This window comes from Chiloscyllium plagiosum, unplaced genomic scaffold (genome assembly GCF_037043375.1).
Source record: "Chiloscyllium plagiosum isolate Xiang-an unplaced genomic scaffold, Cpla_swu_hap1 HiC_scaffold_22, whole genome shotgun sequence".
NCBI lineage: Eukaryota > Metazoa > Chordata > Chondrichthyes > Orectolobiformes > Hemiscylliidae > Chiloscyllium > Chiloscyllium plagiosum.
In genome coordinates, this window is record NW_028270160.1 from 49,907,413 (window position 1) to 49,926,120 (window position 18,708).

At 38.0% G+C, this 18,708-nt stretch overlaps 1 protein-coding gene across 4 annotated transcripts in view; it reads right to left on the minus strand.

Moving 5' to 3' along the window:
• Nucleotides 1-1,838: 1,838 nt before the first annotated feature.
• Nucleotides 1,839-18,708, minus strand: part of ptenb (phosphatase and tensin homolog B) — a 160,182-nt gene continuing 143,312 nt past the window's right edge. For 2 of the 4 annotated variants that reach the window (XM_087999046.1, XM_087999045.1), the window contains exons 8-11: nt 17,296-17,327; nt 17,122-17,152; nt 16,494-16,709; nt 1,839-5,436 (exon numbers count right to left, since the gene is read on the minus strand). In XM_087999046.1, coding sequence (XP_087855172.1) covers nt 5,245-5,436; nt 16,494-16,709; nt 17,122-17,152; nt 17,296-17,327 — 471 coding nt within the window. In that variant the 3' untranslated portion in view covers nt 1,839-5,244. The remainder of the gene's footprint in view (nt 5,437-16,493; nt 16,710-17,121; nt 17,153-17,295; nt 17,328-18,708) is intronic. The other 2 variants (XM_043712395.2, XM_087999047.1) reach the window with 1 other exon arrangement.

Consider the following 18,708-nt stretch of genomic DNA (forward strand, 5'->3'; position numbering starts at 1 on the left):
ATGCTCTAAGTATTCATGCCAAAGTAGCATGCAATACATTAGCAGATATAATAATCTTGACATAATTCAGTTGGAGATCCCAGACATGAATGGCCTTTAATGGGGCTAAAAGTTATTAAATGATGTTTATCATTTTGAAGAGATCTCAGGAATCCTGTTGCATTGAAAGATAATCCAAACTTTAACACCAAATTCAAAAAACAGTTTTAATGAAACAGGCTGTGGGGAATATCTGTACAAGCTCACCAACTATGCCAAACAAGGCACTTGAAATGGAAAGATCCTGATGAAGTCATGTTTTGACAATGTGGCAACATAAGTCAATATGGCACAGGTACATAAATCATCGTTTGAGAATTTCAATGATGCAATTTCTGCAGATAAATTAGCAGCAGCTCCATCTAACGAACTGTCCTATGAAGAGGAATTCTGGAATTTAGAAGAAACAGAGATGTCCTATTAAAACATTCAAAATTCTGAGACAATTTAACAAGAGGCAGTATATCCCTTGGTCGGGGAGTCTAGAACTTGGGATGCATAGTCTTAGAATAAGGAAAAAATATTGTAAAGCCTTTCTGGTCTTTCTTAGTTCAAGTCTTAGGACTGAAGAACTGAGACAAGAAATTACGTCACTGAGGGTTATAAACCTTTGGAGTTCTCTACTGCAGAATGTTCTGATGTCAAATTGCGGAGTAAATTCCAGATGGATTGAGAGATTTCTGAAATTTGAAAGAATTGAGAGATATGGAGATCAAGCAGGGAGGTATAATGAAATGGAAAATCAGCAAATGATCTTACTTAATAGCATTACTGAGAAACATGAAGCATATCTTAATTCTATTGTTTAGTATATACCTGAAGTCTGAACTATTACTTCTAGATAAACCTTAACAGCTGGTGGAATGTTTTACTCCAGTAAAGACACAATACACGGCAAACTTTGTTTAAACTGGCACTTTACAAACCAACAAAAATTATATACCAGAAACTCCACAATAATACTCTACTGTATTACTGTGATCTCGGAGGAGTCTGTTTAGGTGAGGATGCTTTCTGCCACTAAGTTTTATTTAAGGCAAGGTTGTATTATTATTGACGCCACTTAAGCTGTAAAAAAATGTAACAGTGATGTGTATACCTCCTGCATTACATTCGCATTACTTAGTGTGTGTGTGTTTTTAAATTGATTGAGGACCTCTTCATTAACTGGAATATTTGATCAACCGGCACACTCCTGGTCCCATAGGTACCAGTCATTAATAAAATGTTTGCTCCAAATATAATTTGTAGTTGTGAATAAAAAGATAAATTAAAGCGAACAGAAAGGTTCACACAAAGAACAACTGGTACACCGAATGGACATCCACATAGAAAAATGGAAGCATAAACTGTCAAAACTAGGTAAAAATGATTGGATGCAGGGAGAGAGATTTTTCTAGATAGGTGAACTAAGAAAGACCACAAAACAACATTTGTTTCGTTTGGGAGGAATTAAGATGGAGTGATGGAAATGGGGTGGATGCAAAGGTGAAAAATACTGATCATTTTGAGTGGTAACATCAGTCACAGCACTCCCAGGTATTTAGTTGTACTTACAACTACCATATTAACAAATAAGTTATTGCTCTAAACATAAGATTTTCTTAATTAAAACATAGGGACACTCAGATTCCTCATATGTAAAACATACTGGAAATAAATTGAGTGTGTTAGGTCTTTTGCATTTCTTTCTTCCATGAATTTACATAATTTTAACAAATATACAGGATTATGAAGGCAAATATAACCATTCAAGATTCAACACTTGAGGTTAAATACCCACTGCACAATCACAAGAATGAGACTTTAATCTTTAATCAGTTTAAAGTGGAGTTTATAACAGTAAGATAAAGGGTAGTTAACAAACAACACATACAATAACAAATGGACACTGGATTTTATGAGCATCAATAATCTGTACAATTTACATTTGTTGGTTTACTTCTTGTGTATTCTCAGTGCATAGCATTACACACAGAGCAAATAGCTGCACAGCACAATAGTATCTTTAACAGGCTGAAATGGAAAAGGCTGTTTTACAGGCTGAAAATATATCTTTGTATACATATTCTATATGAAACAAAATCCAAATCTGAACAGGCAGAGCAGCAGGCAGCTTTGTCCTACACTGCAGTGAAGCCCCTTTATAGTGCACAGTTCCACCTTTTCCATCTGCATGCATGATGACAGAATTTTGAACAGTATTTTAAGTAAACAAGAGGCACTTTGTGGCAACCACAGGCTTTCTTAAACATATTGCACAAATCTGGTATTACTAATGACATGGACTCTCACACTGGCCCTTATGAATATTTTAAAGCTGAAACTTGGATATTTGATGCTGCCTGTGAAATCCACTCAGCCCATATCTTGTGCCACAGTGCAGGACCCCTGAGGCCACCCATGCAACTGCCCTTTGTGATTTACTGTGGCAAATATAATTCAGTGGGGCTACAGATGACTAAGGATGGCCAAGTAAATTCCTTTACAGTGATGCCGTCAACAAACAATTTCAGACACTAAGCTGCTGCACATCCAAAGAATTTTTTATTAAGCGTATAGTCTGGAAACTCAAGAGAGATAACCTACAGAATGTATTTACCAGACTAATTATGAATACTGTCATAAATAAAAAAAAAAGAGAGACTGGACAACTTTGTCAGTCAAAGTAATGCATGTCTGGCTCTACAGGGATGGTATCGATACAAGAATATGAAAACATACTATTACCACCTTTCCCACCTTCAGCATGCAAGGCCTTTAGAAGGTTTGGAAAAGTTGTTTATGGACCCCAATACACCCTCGATTTTCAACAGAAAATGAAAAAAACTCTTACAGTGCAAAAGCCTGGTACAATATGCAGCTGCTCTTACCCCGGCTCCTTAGCGTTCCAAGTGACACTGAGAATTTTATTTTCAGTGTTCTGAAGATGAAAGGGCCATCTCTTTGCCCCCTAATGTTAAAGGGAAAATAAAGCTGTATAAATACTTTGCCTGAAGCCAAGCTAAGTATTTCCAAGGCATGTAAGGCAGGAAAGATTTCCTTCACTTGTTTTTGTGCACCTTTTACAAACTGGCTTTTATTGCCTGCTCCTGGTCGTCAAAATTTCCTTTTATTATCAATATAAAAAGATATAGTGGTAAACGTCTTTATGAAAGATGATAAAACTCTTCAAAAGTGGCTTGTCTCAAATGTTCAGTTGTGAGCAACAGAAGTAAAGGGATTTTGAAAGGGAAGGGGAAATCAATTTAAAAAAATTAAAAGAAACGTGCTATCAGTAAAAGAAAACTGTCAACAGAAGCTTGTAATTTGATCTATAAACCTATACTTCCCTCTTGAGCTACATTTGTCCATTTCTCTTTCACTGCACAACTCATGCTCTTCACATTAGCTTTTGGACAGTTTTAAAGCACCACTACAAAGAAAGGTTCAAAAGATTCATGGTTTATAGCAAGAACAGACACCAGAACTGAAACATCTAGACACTAACCAACACTAAATGTTTTGGGAAGTTACTTCCAGCTCAAGCTGGATGCAATGTTTGTAATTGTAGTTGTCCATCACCAAATGGCCAAGCATATTATATTTTGTGCTGAAGTAAAGAAAATAAGAGATACATTTTAATGCAATAATGCTCCAGCAAAACACAGTTTTCCCCATCCATAACAGTCTACATTTCCCTCTTGAAAGAGGACACAAAGGGATTCGCATAATAGACTTTTACCATACCTGTGAGACTCCGTTTGGCTGGCCTTGTGGGAGTATGCAGTTTTATTTTTCTACAATCACAGGAAATGACGACAACTACCAGTTTAACACATTAACCAACAGAGCACAACAGACTTCTTTTCATGCCGTTACAGATGAGTAACGTATACACAGCTTCCTCGATATGAATATAAAACCTCATTTTAAATTTTAAATCCTGTGCATACTATGATCTTTTGTTGAAACCTGTTTATTCTGTTGAAACATCAGTTGCAACAGTTTCCCAATTACTTGCACACAACACATGAGTGACACACTTCATCTAAACATTTGCATACTCCCAATCCAAATTTTCCCTTACTATCATATGCCAATACCAGATCTGGAGAAAGAAGGCATCTTGCCAATAGAAATAGAACAGCTTGTACTATAGAAATGTAATGAAGGTAATTTATAAAGATACTGACTTAAAGTCCAAAACAGTACGAACAAAAAAGTGATCAACTTCAAGCACTGGCCTTGGTGACACAGGACATAGTGGAGCAGCACCAATTAAAATAATTCTAGCTAACTTATTAAATCATTGTAAAATTCTCCTTTTTACATTAACTGTCATAACTTTGAATGGGCATGCTGCCACATTTATAAGATTAAGCCATTATTACTAAGGGACTCCAGCTTGTGACATCCCCAAAGAAAGGAAGGAAAAAAACTTGAAAATGTTCCTTACTTGGACTCCACATTTTGTATATCTGTGGGCCGTAAGTTGTTTTTCTTCTGTCCAAGGTTCAAGCCTCCTCCCAGAAAGAATTCCTCAATCCAGCTGCCTTTTCTAGCACCAGTGTGCTTTGAAAGCACAAAAAGCAAGCAGCAGTAGCAGCAGACTGCACAATTCCTTAGGCTTAATGCCTTATAAAATGGTGCAATAAGCTGTAGGTGGTACTGGAACCAGATTATGGATTTTTTTTTCCTTTCTGTGCATCCTTTCTAATCCCTTTTCCAAGACATGCATTTTATGCAAACCTTTTCACAAATTCTCCGAGCTGATAACAGATTGATCTGTTGTTAGATGGATTTAAAGGGGCAGGACACAAACTCTTTGTACAGGTAAGTTAGCACCTACTGTTGGCAACATAACACAAAAGGAAAAAATTTCCTACGTACACACCAGATCTGTCTCCACTTTTTATAAAACTGGAATTACATGGGAAAGTGCCTCTTTTTCCTGATTGCGCTTTTATGTGCCATTTGACACACAAAAATGTATACATATAACATATCTACGCAATCACTTTTCATTGGACAACTTTGTGTCAAAACCTTGCGGATGTATGTATGGGGCTAAACAACATTGGTAAGGAAAAGATCATTGTTCCTATAATTGGTGTAGCATTTTACTTGACACATTGTCCTATTGCCATTAAAAAAGGTACTTGCTTTCAGTTTATTCAAGTTTGTTTCCTTTTTCTTGCAGTTATAATTTCCCATAAAAATATTTCAGACTTTTGTTATCTGTGTATGCTGATCTTCATCAAAAGGTTCATTCTCTGGGTCAGAGTCAGTGGTGTCCGAGTATCTATAGTCCTCTGGTTCATTATCACTAACATCTGGCGTTACTGTGGTTGAACTATTGCCCATGGGATGTTGTTGTTGTCGTTCCTCAACAGTTTTTGTGAATAACAGCTTCACCTGTACAGTGAGAAAAGGTAGAAATAATTACATGAGGTACATCACATTAATTTTCAGCACTGTTTGAACTTCTGGAGTAACATTATGACCACTGTGCTCTTTAGTGCAATGTGTGTCCTCAACTTCTATAGTAAACATTGTGCTACTGTAATTTGCTAGATATTTAAGACACGTGGATCAAAAATGGTGTACAAGTGGCAGAATACATCCTTGAAGCCTGAACTTGTATCCATTTTCAATTTGACATCACAAGCATAAAATTAAATTTATACTTTACAATAATTTCCTGAAAACATTTAATTGAAATCACAAGGTCACATCCCCAAGAACTGTGATCTAAATTGTTTAAATCCCAGCTATTAAGCCAGGTAAGGTCCACAAACAACTAAGCTAGTAAACTGATGAATACTTCTGAGTTGATATTGTGTGTTATCAGTTGTGTGAAATATATATCGTACTATTGCTTACACTGTTAATGGGAACTAAACAGGGAAGCATGGTGTTTTGGGAAATATTTATCTTTCTTGAATACTGAAATTAAGAATCACCTTTGACCTTTCTCAATCTTTGAATGTAAAGGAATATACAGAAAGGAAAATTTAATAAATAGGTCTCAGGAAATTGGCAAATGCAAATACACCAGCCTTATTCAAGAAAGGAGAGAGACAGTAAGCAGAAAACTATCAGCCAGTCAGCTTAATACCTTTCATTGGGAAAATACAAGAATACAAGTTAAAATATGGCAGAATATTTGCAATCAGACAGAATCAACACAATTTTGTGAAAAAGGAGTTGTGTTTGACAAATTTATTCACGCTCTTTAAGAATATTAAATAAAGGTAGATAAAGGGAAATTGTGGAGGGACTTCCAAAAAGGCATTCAAAAAACTGCAACATGAAAGGTTACAACATATGATAAGAGTGCATGTTGAGATTAATATTGCTTGGATAAAAGACAAGTCAACTAACAATAAGAGTTCATGATAAATGGGTAGCTTTCTCACTGACAACTGCAATTTGTGGAGTGCTACATAAATGAAATCTGAAATCTCCAGTAGTTATGATATATATTAATGATTTTGATGAAGGGACCAACCAGCAGTACTGTCGCCAAGGCTGCTGACGACAAGATGATACATATGGATGCAATTGAGTGTCTGCACATGGATGGTCACGTGTATGGGAAAAAATTTGGCAGATGGAGTGCACTTTAACAGAAAAACAAACAGATTAGCATTATTTAAATAGAGAGCACTGCAGAATGTTTTGGTACAGAGGGACCTACGTGCCTTTAACACAATCACACAAAGTCAGCAAGTAATTAACATGACAAATGCAATTTTAATGCTTAATATAAGGAACATGGCGTACAATGTTAAATAAGTCTTGGTATAATCGTACAGAGCATCAGTGAAGTCACACCTAGAGGACCGTGATTTTCATTACCTTTCTTAAGAAAACTTGCACTGGAGGCAGTTCAGCAAAGCTTCACTATGCTTATTCCTCAAACAAACAGACTGTCTCACGAGGAAGGCTTCAACAAATCAGGCTAATTGTAATGACAGGTGCAGCAGGTAATCAGGAAGGCAAGTAATGTTTGTCCTTATTTCAAGAGGGTTGGAATGTAAGAGTAGGGAAATCTTAGTGCAGCTGTACAAGATGCTGGTGAGACCACATCTGAAGTGTTGAGTGCAATATTTGGTCCCCTTATTTAAGGAAAGCTATCAATTCATTGGAGACAGTTCAGAGAACATTCACTAGGATGATTCCCAGTATGGAAGGATTGTTTTAAGAACAAATACTGAATAGGTTGGGATACTAGATTAGATTAGATTACTTTTTTTTTAGATTAGATTACTTTTAGATTAGATTAGATTAGATTAGATTACTTACTTACTTACAGTGTGGAAACAGGCCCTTCGGCCCAACAAGTCCACACCGACCCGCCGAAGCGCAACCCACCCATACCCCTACATTTACCCCTTACCTAACACTACGGGCAATTTAGCATGGCCAATTCACCTGACCTGCACATCTTTGGACTGTGGGAGGAAACCGGAGCACCCGGAGGAAACCCACGCAGACACGGGGAGAACGTGCAAACTCCACACAGTCAGTCGGCTGAGGCGGGAATTGAACCCGGGTCTCTGACGCTGCGAGGCAGCAGTGCTAACCACTGTACCACCGTGCCGCCCACTACTTACTTGAATTTAGGGAATGAGGAAGGGGTGGGGGGGGGGGGGGGTTCCTACTGCACATTTAGGCTGAGGTAGGTTCTTGAACATGAGGGAAATGGGCTTAAAGTGGTTCTGAGGAAAGTCAGATTAGCTATGATCCTACTGAATTGGGGAGCAAGCTTGAGGGGATGAAAGGCCTGCTGTTCCAATTTCTTATGATTTTAAGGTCTTAATCAGAAGTGATCTTAATGAAATGTACAAGATTCAGAGAGAACCTGAAGAGCTAAATGTTGAGAGAACGCTTCCCATTCTGGGAGTTTCTAGAACTGGGGGAGCTGTTGCAAAATACATGGTGCATAATTTATGACACAGATTAGGATTTTGTTTCTAATTAGTATTTTGGATTATCTCCTTCAACATGCTGTGGAGGATGGATCACTGAATATGATCATAGTTGATTTTGATTGACAAGGGATTCAAGGGTTATGGTGACAAGGAGGAAAGCGGAGTTCAGGTCACATTATAACTGTCATAATGTTAGTAACTAGCTGGGCAGGCTGAAGGGGCCAAAGAGTCTTCTCCTGCATCTGTTTCTTAAGTTATTACGAATGAGGCAATTGATTTTCCTCAATGTAGACCACAGCTACATCACCTTCTCACCAAATTTCTGATCCTCACTTGGCTTTTGATAAAGTGAGAGATGGAAAGGGAGGATGGCAACGTTGGATAGTGGTGAGGCCAGGACTGGATACAGAGTGCAAAGTGAAAATGATCACAATGCTTCTGTCAATCTACTTAATCCAAAAAAAGCATCAAATCTTGCTGTGGTATAAGAAAAAGGCAGTTTGAATGCATTTTAAAAAAAAAAAATCCACTTTACTTACTTATAATAAGTTTGTCCAACAGTTGGCAGGTTGGAGAAAGAATTCATAACTTAACTCAACAAACTGTGATTCTTTAATTTGCAAATGAAACCATGTAACATGACAAGTAATTAGGGGGTTTCTAAAACATTCTTACATATTTAGAGTTCCCTATAAAATTTGGGAGACTGAATTTAAGTAATTACAAATGCAGATGATGAAGATGAAGATGAATGGATGTGCCTTCTCTTTGTGCAATTCAGCAGAAGTCCAAATGTGTTGTGAAAATGTCAATGACTGAAGTGACAATTCTGTTTACGTAGTGAACCATTGTGTTATCAGGAATCTACAGGGATGTTTCTTCCCCTTTCAGATACAAGGTTCACACTCAGAGTTAAAGGTATACCATATATACTCGTGAATAGGTTGAGTTTTGAAGACTTTTTTTGAGCTGAAATTAAGGGGTCGACTTATACACAAGATACAGTTTGAGGGGTTGAAATTCATGCTTGGCACGAGTCAAAAAATGGACAAACAAGAACCAGATCTCTATATAAAATTAAAAACAACAAAACAAAAACTTATGGCCATTGTTAAATATTTATCTACAAAATAATTATCTCCATTCTGTCTGCTATTGTAGTACCGTAAAGTACATGTAGGTCTACACATACTGGAATGTACAAAAGTTAATAGGCATACCAGTAACATACAATTCATGAAATAAAAATTAAAGAGCAGTAAAATAAAAAAAAGTGATAGCATTTTATTTAAAAAGACTACATGAAACTGTTAATAATATAAAACAAACATGTTACATAAAAAAACAGATATTTACAGCAAAAAATTCTTTACACCCTTATATCACAAACATTATGGGATAGCCGCTTCAAACAAAAGTTACAGATACATGCAAAAGTCCATTAGAATCCTTCAAATTCATAGTCCGCATCATTTGCACCACTGAATAATGCACTTCAGTTGTCTGAGTCAAGAATATCGTCGTATGGATCATCTTCATCTGAACTCTCAAGGGGGTCATCAATTGATTAGATTAGATTAGATTACTTACAGTGTGGAAACAGGCCCTTCGGCCCAACAAGTCCACACCGACCCGCCGAAGCGCAACCCACCCATACCCCTACATCTACCCCTTACCTAACACTACGGGCAATTTAGCATGGCCGATTCACCTGACCTGCACATCTTTGGACTGTGGGAGGAAACCGGAGCACCTGGAGGAAACCCACGCAGACACGGGGAGAATGTGCAAACTCCACACAGTCAGTCGCCTGAGGCGGGAATTGAACCCAGGTCTCTGGCGCTGTGAGGCAGCAGTGCTAACCACTGTGCCACCGTGCCGCCCACAACTGATTTGTCATCACTCCCAGCTGACCATAATTAACCATCCTCAGTCCCATCTAAAGCATTAGAAATTCCACATTTTTTGAAGGCTTTCACAATCATTTCAGTTTTCATCTCCTTCTAGGACTCAACAATCCACTCACATACAGTTGCAAGTAATGGAGCATGCATATTGCCACCCTTTGTGAAGCTTCCGCCACACCCCCCCAATCTTCTTGCATCCACGTGTCCCATTTATTCCATACTAAGTCCATAAAAGGCTTATTGATACTAACATCCAGTGGCTGCATCATGCTTGTAAGGCTTCCAGGAATCATTGCAATATCAGTATTCTTAGTTCAGAGTTCAGTGGTAACACTTTTCACTGTGAGATCTGAACATATTCCAAACCAGTAAGCTTTTTTCCTTTCTATGTCCACCTGGCTGCATATTCCAGACCTCTCCCTTGCAGCCACCTTCATCCATCCACCATTTTTCACGGATGATGACAACAATGCCTTTTGGGAATTTCTGTTTGGGTAGAGTTTTCCATTTAAAGATCATTATAAGCTTTAGCCTTGTTCCATTTGCCATACAATGAATCAACTCCTTTCATGGCCAGTAGTCTTAACCAAAACTGTTTTCACTCCAATCTTGTTCACAGTTTTGGTCCCTGGCAGATCAACTTTCATTGGGGTTTCGTCCATATTGCTGATGCATGAGAGCCTGTACCAGTTTTTCTCCCAATTTCTGATTACAAAGTGATGGAATCCAATTAACTTGGCATTAAGTTCTGTAGGTAGACATTGGGCAATCTTGGTTTTCTGTCCATGCACTAAATCATACCTATTCATAAACTTACTGCACCATCGAGGACTGGCTTTGAAATCACTGAATCTATTTTTTGTGCTTAGTTATTGGTGCAAATTCCAATACATTGTCGAGTCATGATGCTTCCATTCTCTTGACACTAAATTACCCAGTCAGCAACCTTTTCCTTGTTCAGCTTTCCTCAGTTAGTATACTTAGAACATAGAACATTACAGTGCAGTAGAGGCCTTTCCGCCCTCGATGTTGTGCCGACCTGTGGAAGCAATCTGAAGCCCATCTATCCATTATTATTCTATTCTTGTCCACATACTCATCCAATGATCATTTAAATGCCCTTAAAGTTGGAGAGTCTACTACTGTTGCAGGCAATGCATTCCACGCCCCTAGTACTGAGTAAAGAAACTACCTCTGACATCTGTCCTCAGGTTAAAGCTACGTCCCCATGTGCTAGCCATCGCCATCTGAGGAAAAAGGCTCTCACTGTCCAACCTATCTAACCCTGTGATTATCTTAATGTCTCAATTAAATCACCTCTCAACCTTCATCTCTAACGAAAACAGCCTGAAATCCCTCAGCCTTTCCTCATAAGACCTTCCCACCATACCACGCAACATCCTAGCAAATCTCCTCTGAACTCTTTCAAAGCTTCCACATCCTTCCTATAATGCAGTGACCAAAACTATATGCAATATTCCAAATGTGGCCACACCAGAGTTTTGTACAGCTGCAGCATGATCTCATAGTTCTGAAACTCAATCCCTCTACCAAAAATAGCTAACACACCGTATGCCTTCTTAACAACCCTATCAATCTGAGTAGCAACTTTCAAGGATCTATGTACACGGACACTGAGATCTCTCTGCTCATCTACATTACCAAGAATCTTACGATTAGCCCAGTACTCTAAATTCCTGTTACTCCTTCCAAAGTGAATCACCTCACATTTTTCCACATTAAACTCCATTTGCCACCTCTCAGCCCAGCTCTGCAGCTTATCTATATCTCTCTGTAACCTACAACATCCTTCGTCGCTATCCACAACTCTACTGACCTTAGTGTCATCTGCAAATTTGCTAACTCATCCTTCTATGCCCTCATCCAGGTCATTTATAAAAATGACAAACAACTGTGGACTCAAAACAGATCCTTGCGGTACCCCACTCATAACTGAACTCCAGGATTAATATTTCCCATCAACCATCACCCTCTGTCTTCTTTCAGCTAGCCAATTTCTGATCTAAACCGCTAAATCACCCTCAACCTCATGTCTCCTTATTTTGTGCAATAGCCTACCGTGAGGAACCCTATCAAATGCCTTACTGAAATCCATATACACCACATTAACCGCTTTACCCACATTCACCTGTTTGATCACCATCTCAAAGAACTCAATAAGGATTGTGAGGCACAACCTACACTTCACAAAACTGTGTTGACTATCCATAACCAATTTATTCCTCTCTAGATTATTATAAATCCTATCTCTTATAACTCTTTACAACACTTTACCCATAAACGAAGTACGGCTCACAGGTCTATAATTTCCAGGGCTGTCTCTACTCCATTTCTTGAGCAAGGGAATATTTGCTATCCTCCAGCCTTCTGCCACTATTCCTGTAAACGATGATTACGTAAAGATCAAAGCCAAAGGCTCGGCAATCTCCTCCCTGTTTTCCCAGAGAATCCGAGGATAAATCCCATCTGGCCCAGGGGATTTATCTATTTTTACACTTTCTAGAATTGCTAACACCTACTCCTTATGCACCTCAATCCCATCTAGTCTAGCAACCTGTATCTCAGTATTCTCCTTGACCACATTATCTTTTTTTAGTGTGAATACTGACAAAAAGTATTCATTTAGCACTTCCCCTATCTCCTCTGACTCCACACACAAAATCCCACTACTATCTTGATTGCCCTAATCTTTCTCTAGTCATACTTTTACTCCTGATATATCATTGATCCTATCCGCCAATGACTTCTCATGTAGAAGTACTTTGTAGTGGCTGGTCCTTGAATAAGCTCAGCATTTCAATTGTGCCCATCCCTGCAGTTTCCTTCCACATCCAATGCATCCTAAATCTTGCCTAATCACATCATAATTGCCTTTCCCCCAGCTATAACTCTTGCCCTGTGGCATATACCTATCCCTTCTCATCACTAAAGTAAACATATCTGAATTATGGTCACTTCAAAATGATGTCATTCTTCGTGATGTCATTTTGTTGGGAAAATTTGGGAGAGTTTTACAACAAGTTTGAAGCAAACTGTACATGACACCTACTTCTAAGGAACTGAAGCAACAGCAGGAAGACAAGGTCGAGGGCTGCCACAAGGTACCGGCGATATTTGTGATGACACAGGTTATTGCATTTGAATAAAGAATGTGGAAATCATGCCCTATAAGGTTATATGGTCAGGAAGAGACCCCTGAAAAATTAGGGTTGACTTAGTCACGAGGTATATGAAAAATACCAGATTTTTGGGCCAAAATAAGGAGTTTACTTATATATGAGATCGACCTATACACAAGTAATATATGGTAATTAAAACCACATTTTTCATGAGTGTAGTTAAACTAAATGTAACAATAATCTAGCAATCTCACAGAATTTAGCAACGCCAACTTTTTGTGCTGAGAGCGTCCTTACTTCAGCAAATACAAAAAGAAGAATGGTGCAGAATGGCTATGGGTTACAGGTTCTGTCGAGAAAGCCCAGAAGAACAATGCTTCACAACTGTTAGGGAATCGCATTAATGGATGGTTTCTGATCTCATTTTAGAAACACCTCATCGCAGTGTTTGCTGAATTACCCTCACTGAGTCTGAATTCTGGATGAATATTGGCACGTACCACAACTTTAACTGGTGCGAGCATAACTATCGAGGTTTATCTCAGTCATTTCGTTCGCTATCATTCAATCCTAGCTACTCGTTGGTCTTGTAAATAGAATGCTATGACAAAGAACATTTTCCCAAAGTCAGGCCTGATTTGAATAATCAAGAGTAATCTGATCAAAAGAATTTCACTCTACTTTGGCCCTAGCCATCAGGCTATGTTATTACAAAAAAAGAATATTAATGGGCATAAATTTAGATTTACCAATTCTGGAGATGATGGAGGCTGTAAGGCTGGTCAGGAAAGGGTTGGAATTGTCAGAAGCATGGATGATTGGTCTCGCAAACGACTCTAAAAGGGGAAGGCACAGATGGGCAATGTCACGGAGATAGAAGCAAACAATCTTATTGATTGAGTGAATACATAGCTTGAAACTCTCATTTAGATGTATTTCATCTCAAAATGTACTGTTAGATGATTCACATTTATCCAACGTTCTGCCCAAATCTGCTAAACCTACACCTTGAAGCCTTTTACAGTCTTTAACGTCTGTTCTTGTGTCAACGTGAAACGTTTTGATTGCGTTGCCTACAAGTTAGTTCATATTTAACTGTGAACAACATAAAACCAGCACGGGTTCTCGTTGAAAATATCATCTCCAACACCTGCAAATTCAGTCTTTGTTTTTCGTTTGTTGACGAATTCTGCATCCAAGCTATCTACATTTGCTCATGTCCTATGCATTAGATGTTTTAATAGATTTTTTTCGGAGACTTTGTCATTTGCTTTCCAAAAATTCAAATACTACATCCATTGCAGTCCCTGTCTTGATCCAAATGATCTTACCAAACAGCTATTTTGTCAAACATAGCATTCCTTTAACAAACCATATTATCTAAATTGATTAATAAATATATTTCTACATGTTGATTAATTTTATCTCAAATTAAAAGGAAGCTATCTACAAGTGACTTTAGACTAACTGGTTTATAGTTTCCTACTATATTCTATGTATTTTTTTTTAACTAGTGTGTATGTTTACAACTCTGTCATCCCATAGTCTAACAATACTTCAAGGAAGGTTCTTTAAAAATCATATATCTCAAAATAAGAAAGGGCTTAACAGCTCAAACATCCACTCATGCTCAATCAGAAAAGGAGAGGCTCTTGAAAGAGTAAGCAATTAACTTACACCCATGACTGACAATAATCACATTTGGAATCTTTATGCACCTCCCCGCCATGTTATATGACATGACATACAATAGGTAGCCACTTAGAGGTAGAATTCTAGATATCAATTGCTGAGTTTGGTCTTTTCAGTTAGGCACAATTCAACTGAGCAATAAAATTTTGGAATGTGTCGCAAATTGGTCAGTGATTAAAAAAAAGCTTGTTGGCAGTATTCTGTAGACAATTTAGCGCTTTTATTTGATCGATTTCCTTTTGCACTTTCATGTTTTATATATTAATTTATCCAGCCACATTGGATTTACCCCTGTGTGATCACATGCTAGTTCTAGAAAGCTGAATCATGTAACCATGCTCCCTGGTTTAATTTGTGCACATATTTGTTCCTCATTGCTTTGTTCTGTTTGAATTTTGTAAATTGAAACTAACCTTAGTGCTGTTATTGCAATGGTGACTAAGTCATTATTAGAATATCATGATCTGCATTTATTTTCAGTAACTTGTAAAAGATCAGGGAAAGGAAAAGAGATGAAAGTACTCTTTTTTACACAAGGTGTTACAATGACCTAAAATGCCCTAACTGAAAAAGCAACAGAAACAGACTCAATAAGGTCTGACAGTCTGTTCTGATACAATGCGAAAGTTCCGTTCCCATGTGATCCCCACATTACTACAAAAAATCATGTGATAGTAGCACCGTTTAAACCAATGGGACCTGAATTACATTATAGCCAATACAGTTAAGGAATTTGCATGCTACAAATAACAGACTAAACTCTTCAATCGTCTTGTAGCCAATTTGCATTGAAGAAACGCACTTTACAGCAGAACTGACTTTGCTGAAAGGGGCAGGGGAAACAGATGAGGAAATCAGACTAACTGATTAACATTTTCAAAGAAATGACACAAGGCATGACAGAATCATATAGTCTTGCAGCACAGGAAGTTGTCACAATTCCTCAGATATTGACTTAATCTATGGCCTTATGCAAGAAGACCTGTATAACATCCAAGCTTAGGGTCATCACTGGCAAGAAATAGTGATGCCACACAAAGTCCAGGCATTGACCATCACCAACAAGAGGGAAATCTAGCAATCACCCCTTACTAATCCATGTTATTCCTATCATTGAATATCCCTTTTATCAACATTCCAGCGGTTGCCATTGACCAAGAGACTAAACTGGACTGGGTGTAAAAATCCTGTGGTGACAAGATCGAGTCAGAGGCTAGGAATTCTGCAGCAAGTAACCTATCTCTCGTCTCCACAATGCCTGTCCACCATCTACAAAGTACAAATCAGGATTGTGATACAATACTTTGAATTTGCCTTTGCAATAGCAGTTCCACAAACACTCAAGAAGCTTGACACTCCCCAGTCCATTTGATTGGTACAGCATCCACCTTGAACATTCACTCCCTTCACCACTGACACAATAATAGCAGCGAGTACTGACTATAAAATGCACTGCAAAAGAACTCACCCAGACTCTACCAGCACCTTCCAAACACAACCTCTAATGACATTTGACCAGGGCAGCAAGATGCATGTGAATACCAGTACCTGAAAGCTCCTTTCAAAGTCACACACCATCCTGATTTGCAACTATACTGCTGATCCTTTATTGTTATTGGGTCAAAATCCTGGAATCGTCTTTGTAACAGGATTGTAGTTCTCCATACACCCCAAGGACTGAGCAGCACAAGGAAGCAGCTCTTTGTCACGTACTTCAAAGCAATTAGAGATGGGCAATAAATGCTGTCCAGCTAGCAATGTCCACATTCTATGAAGGCACAAGAAAACATACTAACCTTGAAATTTGGTGAGAAATATCTGTTGGCCTTGTCTTTGTTTGCCTTGTCAAGTTCATTTTTAGTCAATGTAAGAGCCAGATATTCTTTGTCATTATCTGTACGCCAACCATCATCATCCTTGTCTGTAACTATGCTGCCATTTTCTACTTTATCTAAGTTCTCATTTGGTTGTGGGATGAAGAACGTATTTATCCAAAAATGGAACATTTTATCCTGAAGAAAAGAAAATAATCTGTAAATCTCACTTAATATTAACAGTCTGGAGTTCATTATAATAAACAATTTGGTCCATTCAATCCATGCACTGGTTGAATGTAGTCACAACATTAAGACCATTTTTAGCCTTGGAAATGACCAGTACTGCTATAGACATACTGTGGTGATCACTGGTCTGTTAAATGGAGCAATGGTATGAAGGAAATCCTATGTTTGACCCTGTTCAAGATATTGGCAATGTATAAGGAGTCTTCAGTTTTTAAGTAACATGTTCTAGATAAGCTCTAAAGCTCGATTTTTCAAACAGATTTCAGAAAAGCATTGATTATCATTTCCAAAGAAAACTGCTTTCAGAAATATGGAAGTAGATATTACTGTAATTGAATTACTATCACTGCAGCAATCTTACCATCTTCGAGATGTCTGAACATATTTTCTTACTGTACTAGGGAAAAGCACCAAAGAAAAACGCATGTGGCTATTAGGAACAGATCAATCAAAATCAAACAAAAATGACTGCAAGAGTTGCTAATTGAAATTTTAAAATACTCGAATAAATTGAAAAGTATGCACTTATACAGACCTGGTAGAAGATTGACTGCAGATGTTGCATTCCTAGAGAAGAGAAAAGGCAAGGAAAAGGAGGAGCAAAACAAAAAACCAAAACAGTACTTTTGATTGTTTTCAGCAATGAGGAATTGATGAAATAGGGAGATACAAAGTAATAAGTAACTTGTCTAAAAAAATTTCCAATTGCTCAGGTTTATTTATCAAATTTCTCTGCAAAATTTAATTTCCACTATGTTAACTTAGCTAATCTCAGCAAAAAAGTGGCGCTGATGTTACAGTATCTCTCCGTGGAGCTAGAGAAGGAAGCAATGAACATTCAGCACTCCACTTTCATTTACAATTCAGCAAACCTACTGAAAAAGCATAGGTCTAGACATTGGGAGTAAAATAAAGACCAGGCATAATTCTGTACCTCTTGCGTTCAAATGGCGTGCTAAATGATACATAAGGGATAAAACTACATATGAATATTAGCCATTTGGGTCATCTCAGGGGTCAGTGCTTGGGAAAGGCATTTCAAGAATGCCTTCAGATTGGCAGGAAGAGAACTGATGAAAAAAATGAAAACCCCTGTCCTCGGCCCTCCTAGTGAACAATTTCCTTGGTGAATATATAAAGGGTGCCAGATTTTTCACACACCCACTCCTCATACCAATTCTAAAAATCAAATCAACTACAAAATTCGGTTGCTGTGTAGGTCAATTACAGAAGTCACTGAACCATTTCCAAATACCACGAAGTGAGATAAGGGAAAATTCTTCTCTGTGTGCTTTATGTAAAGGAATCATTCATAAAATAAACCTACATATGTGACACTTTTCCACATAACAAAGAAATTATTTTCTATACAAGGTAATGACTACCTATGGTCCTTTGAATAATCTGTGGTAGGTAAAGTTAATACCAGTTGTCTTTGACTTAATTTGCAAAAATGAGAAGATTATAATGATGTTGTTAACCAAAACATGGCACTTTTGATTGTGATGTCGCATACCACCAAGACTATGGCCATCACAGAGTGAGAGAGAGTGAGTGAATGAGTGAGCGAGCCTCTCTCTCTCTGTGTTTGGGTTTGAGGAGTTGACTGCATCTATGCATGCCTATTTCTGTAAATCTGTGTAATCTGATGAGATACACAAATGCTTAGAATCAGATGTCAGATACCCAAGCTCAATATTAAGCATTTCCAGCTCCACTATAGAGGTCAATGCAAACTTCCAACCAAGCTATAAGCTTTGGCCTCACCTCAGAAGTGCACACAATCTTTTTCGTTCCTGTATCAACTTTTCTGTCATCAATGAATGCAAGTTAGTAATAAATTTGGAGGGGTTGTGTTCAACATCCACAAGAAACTGGATAAAGCCTGTTTAAATGCATTTACAGGACATAACACAAATGGGTGTTGTTGGTTTGAAGAGGCTGGAGG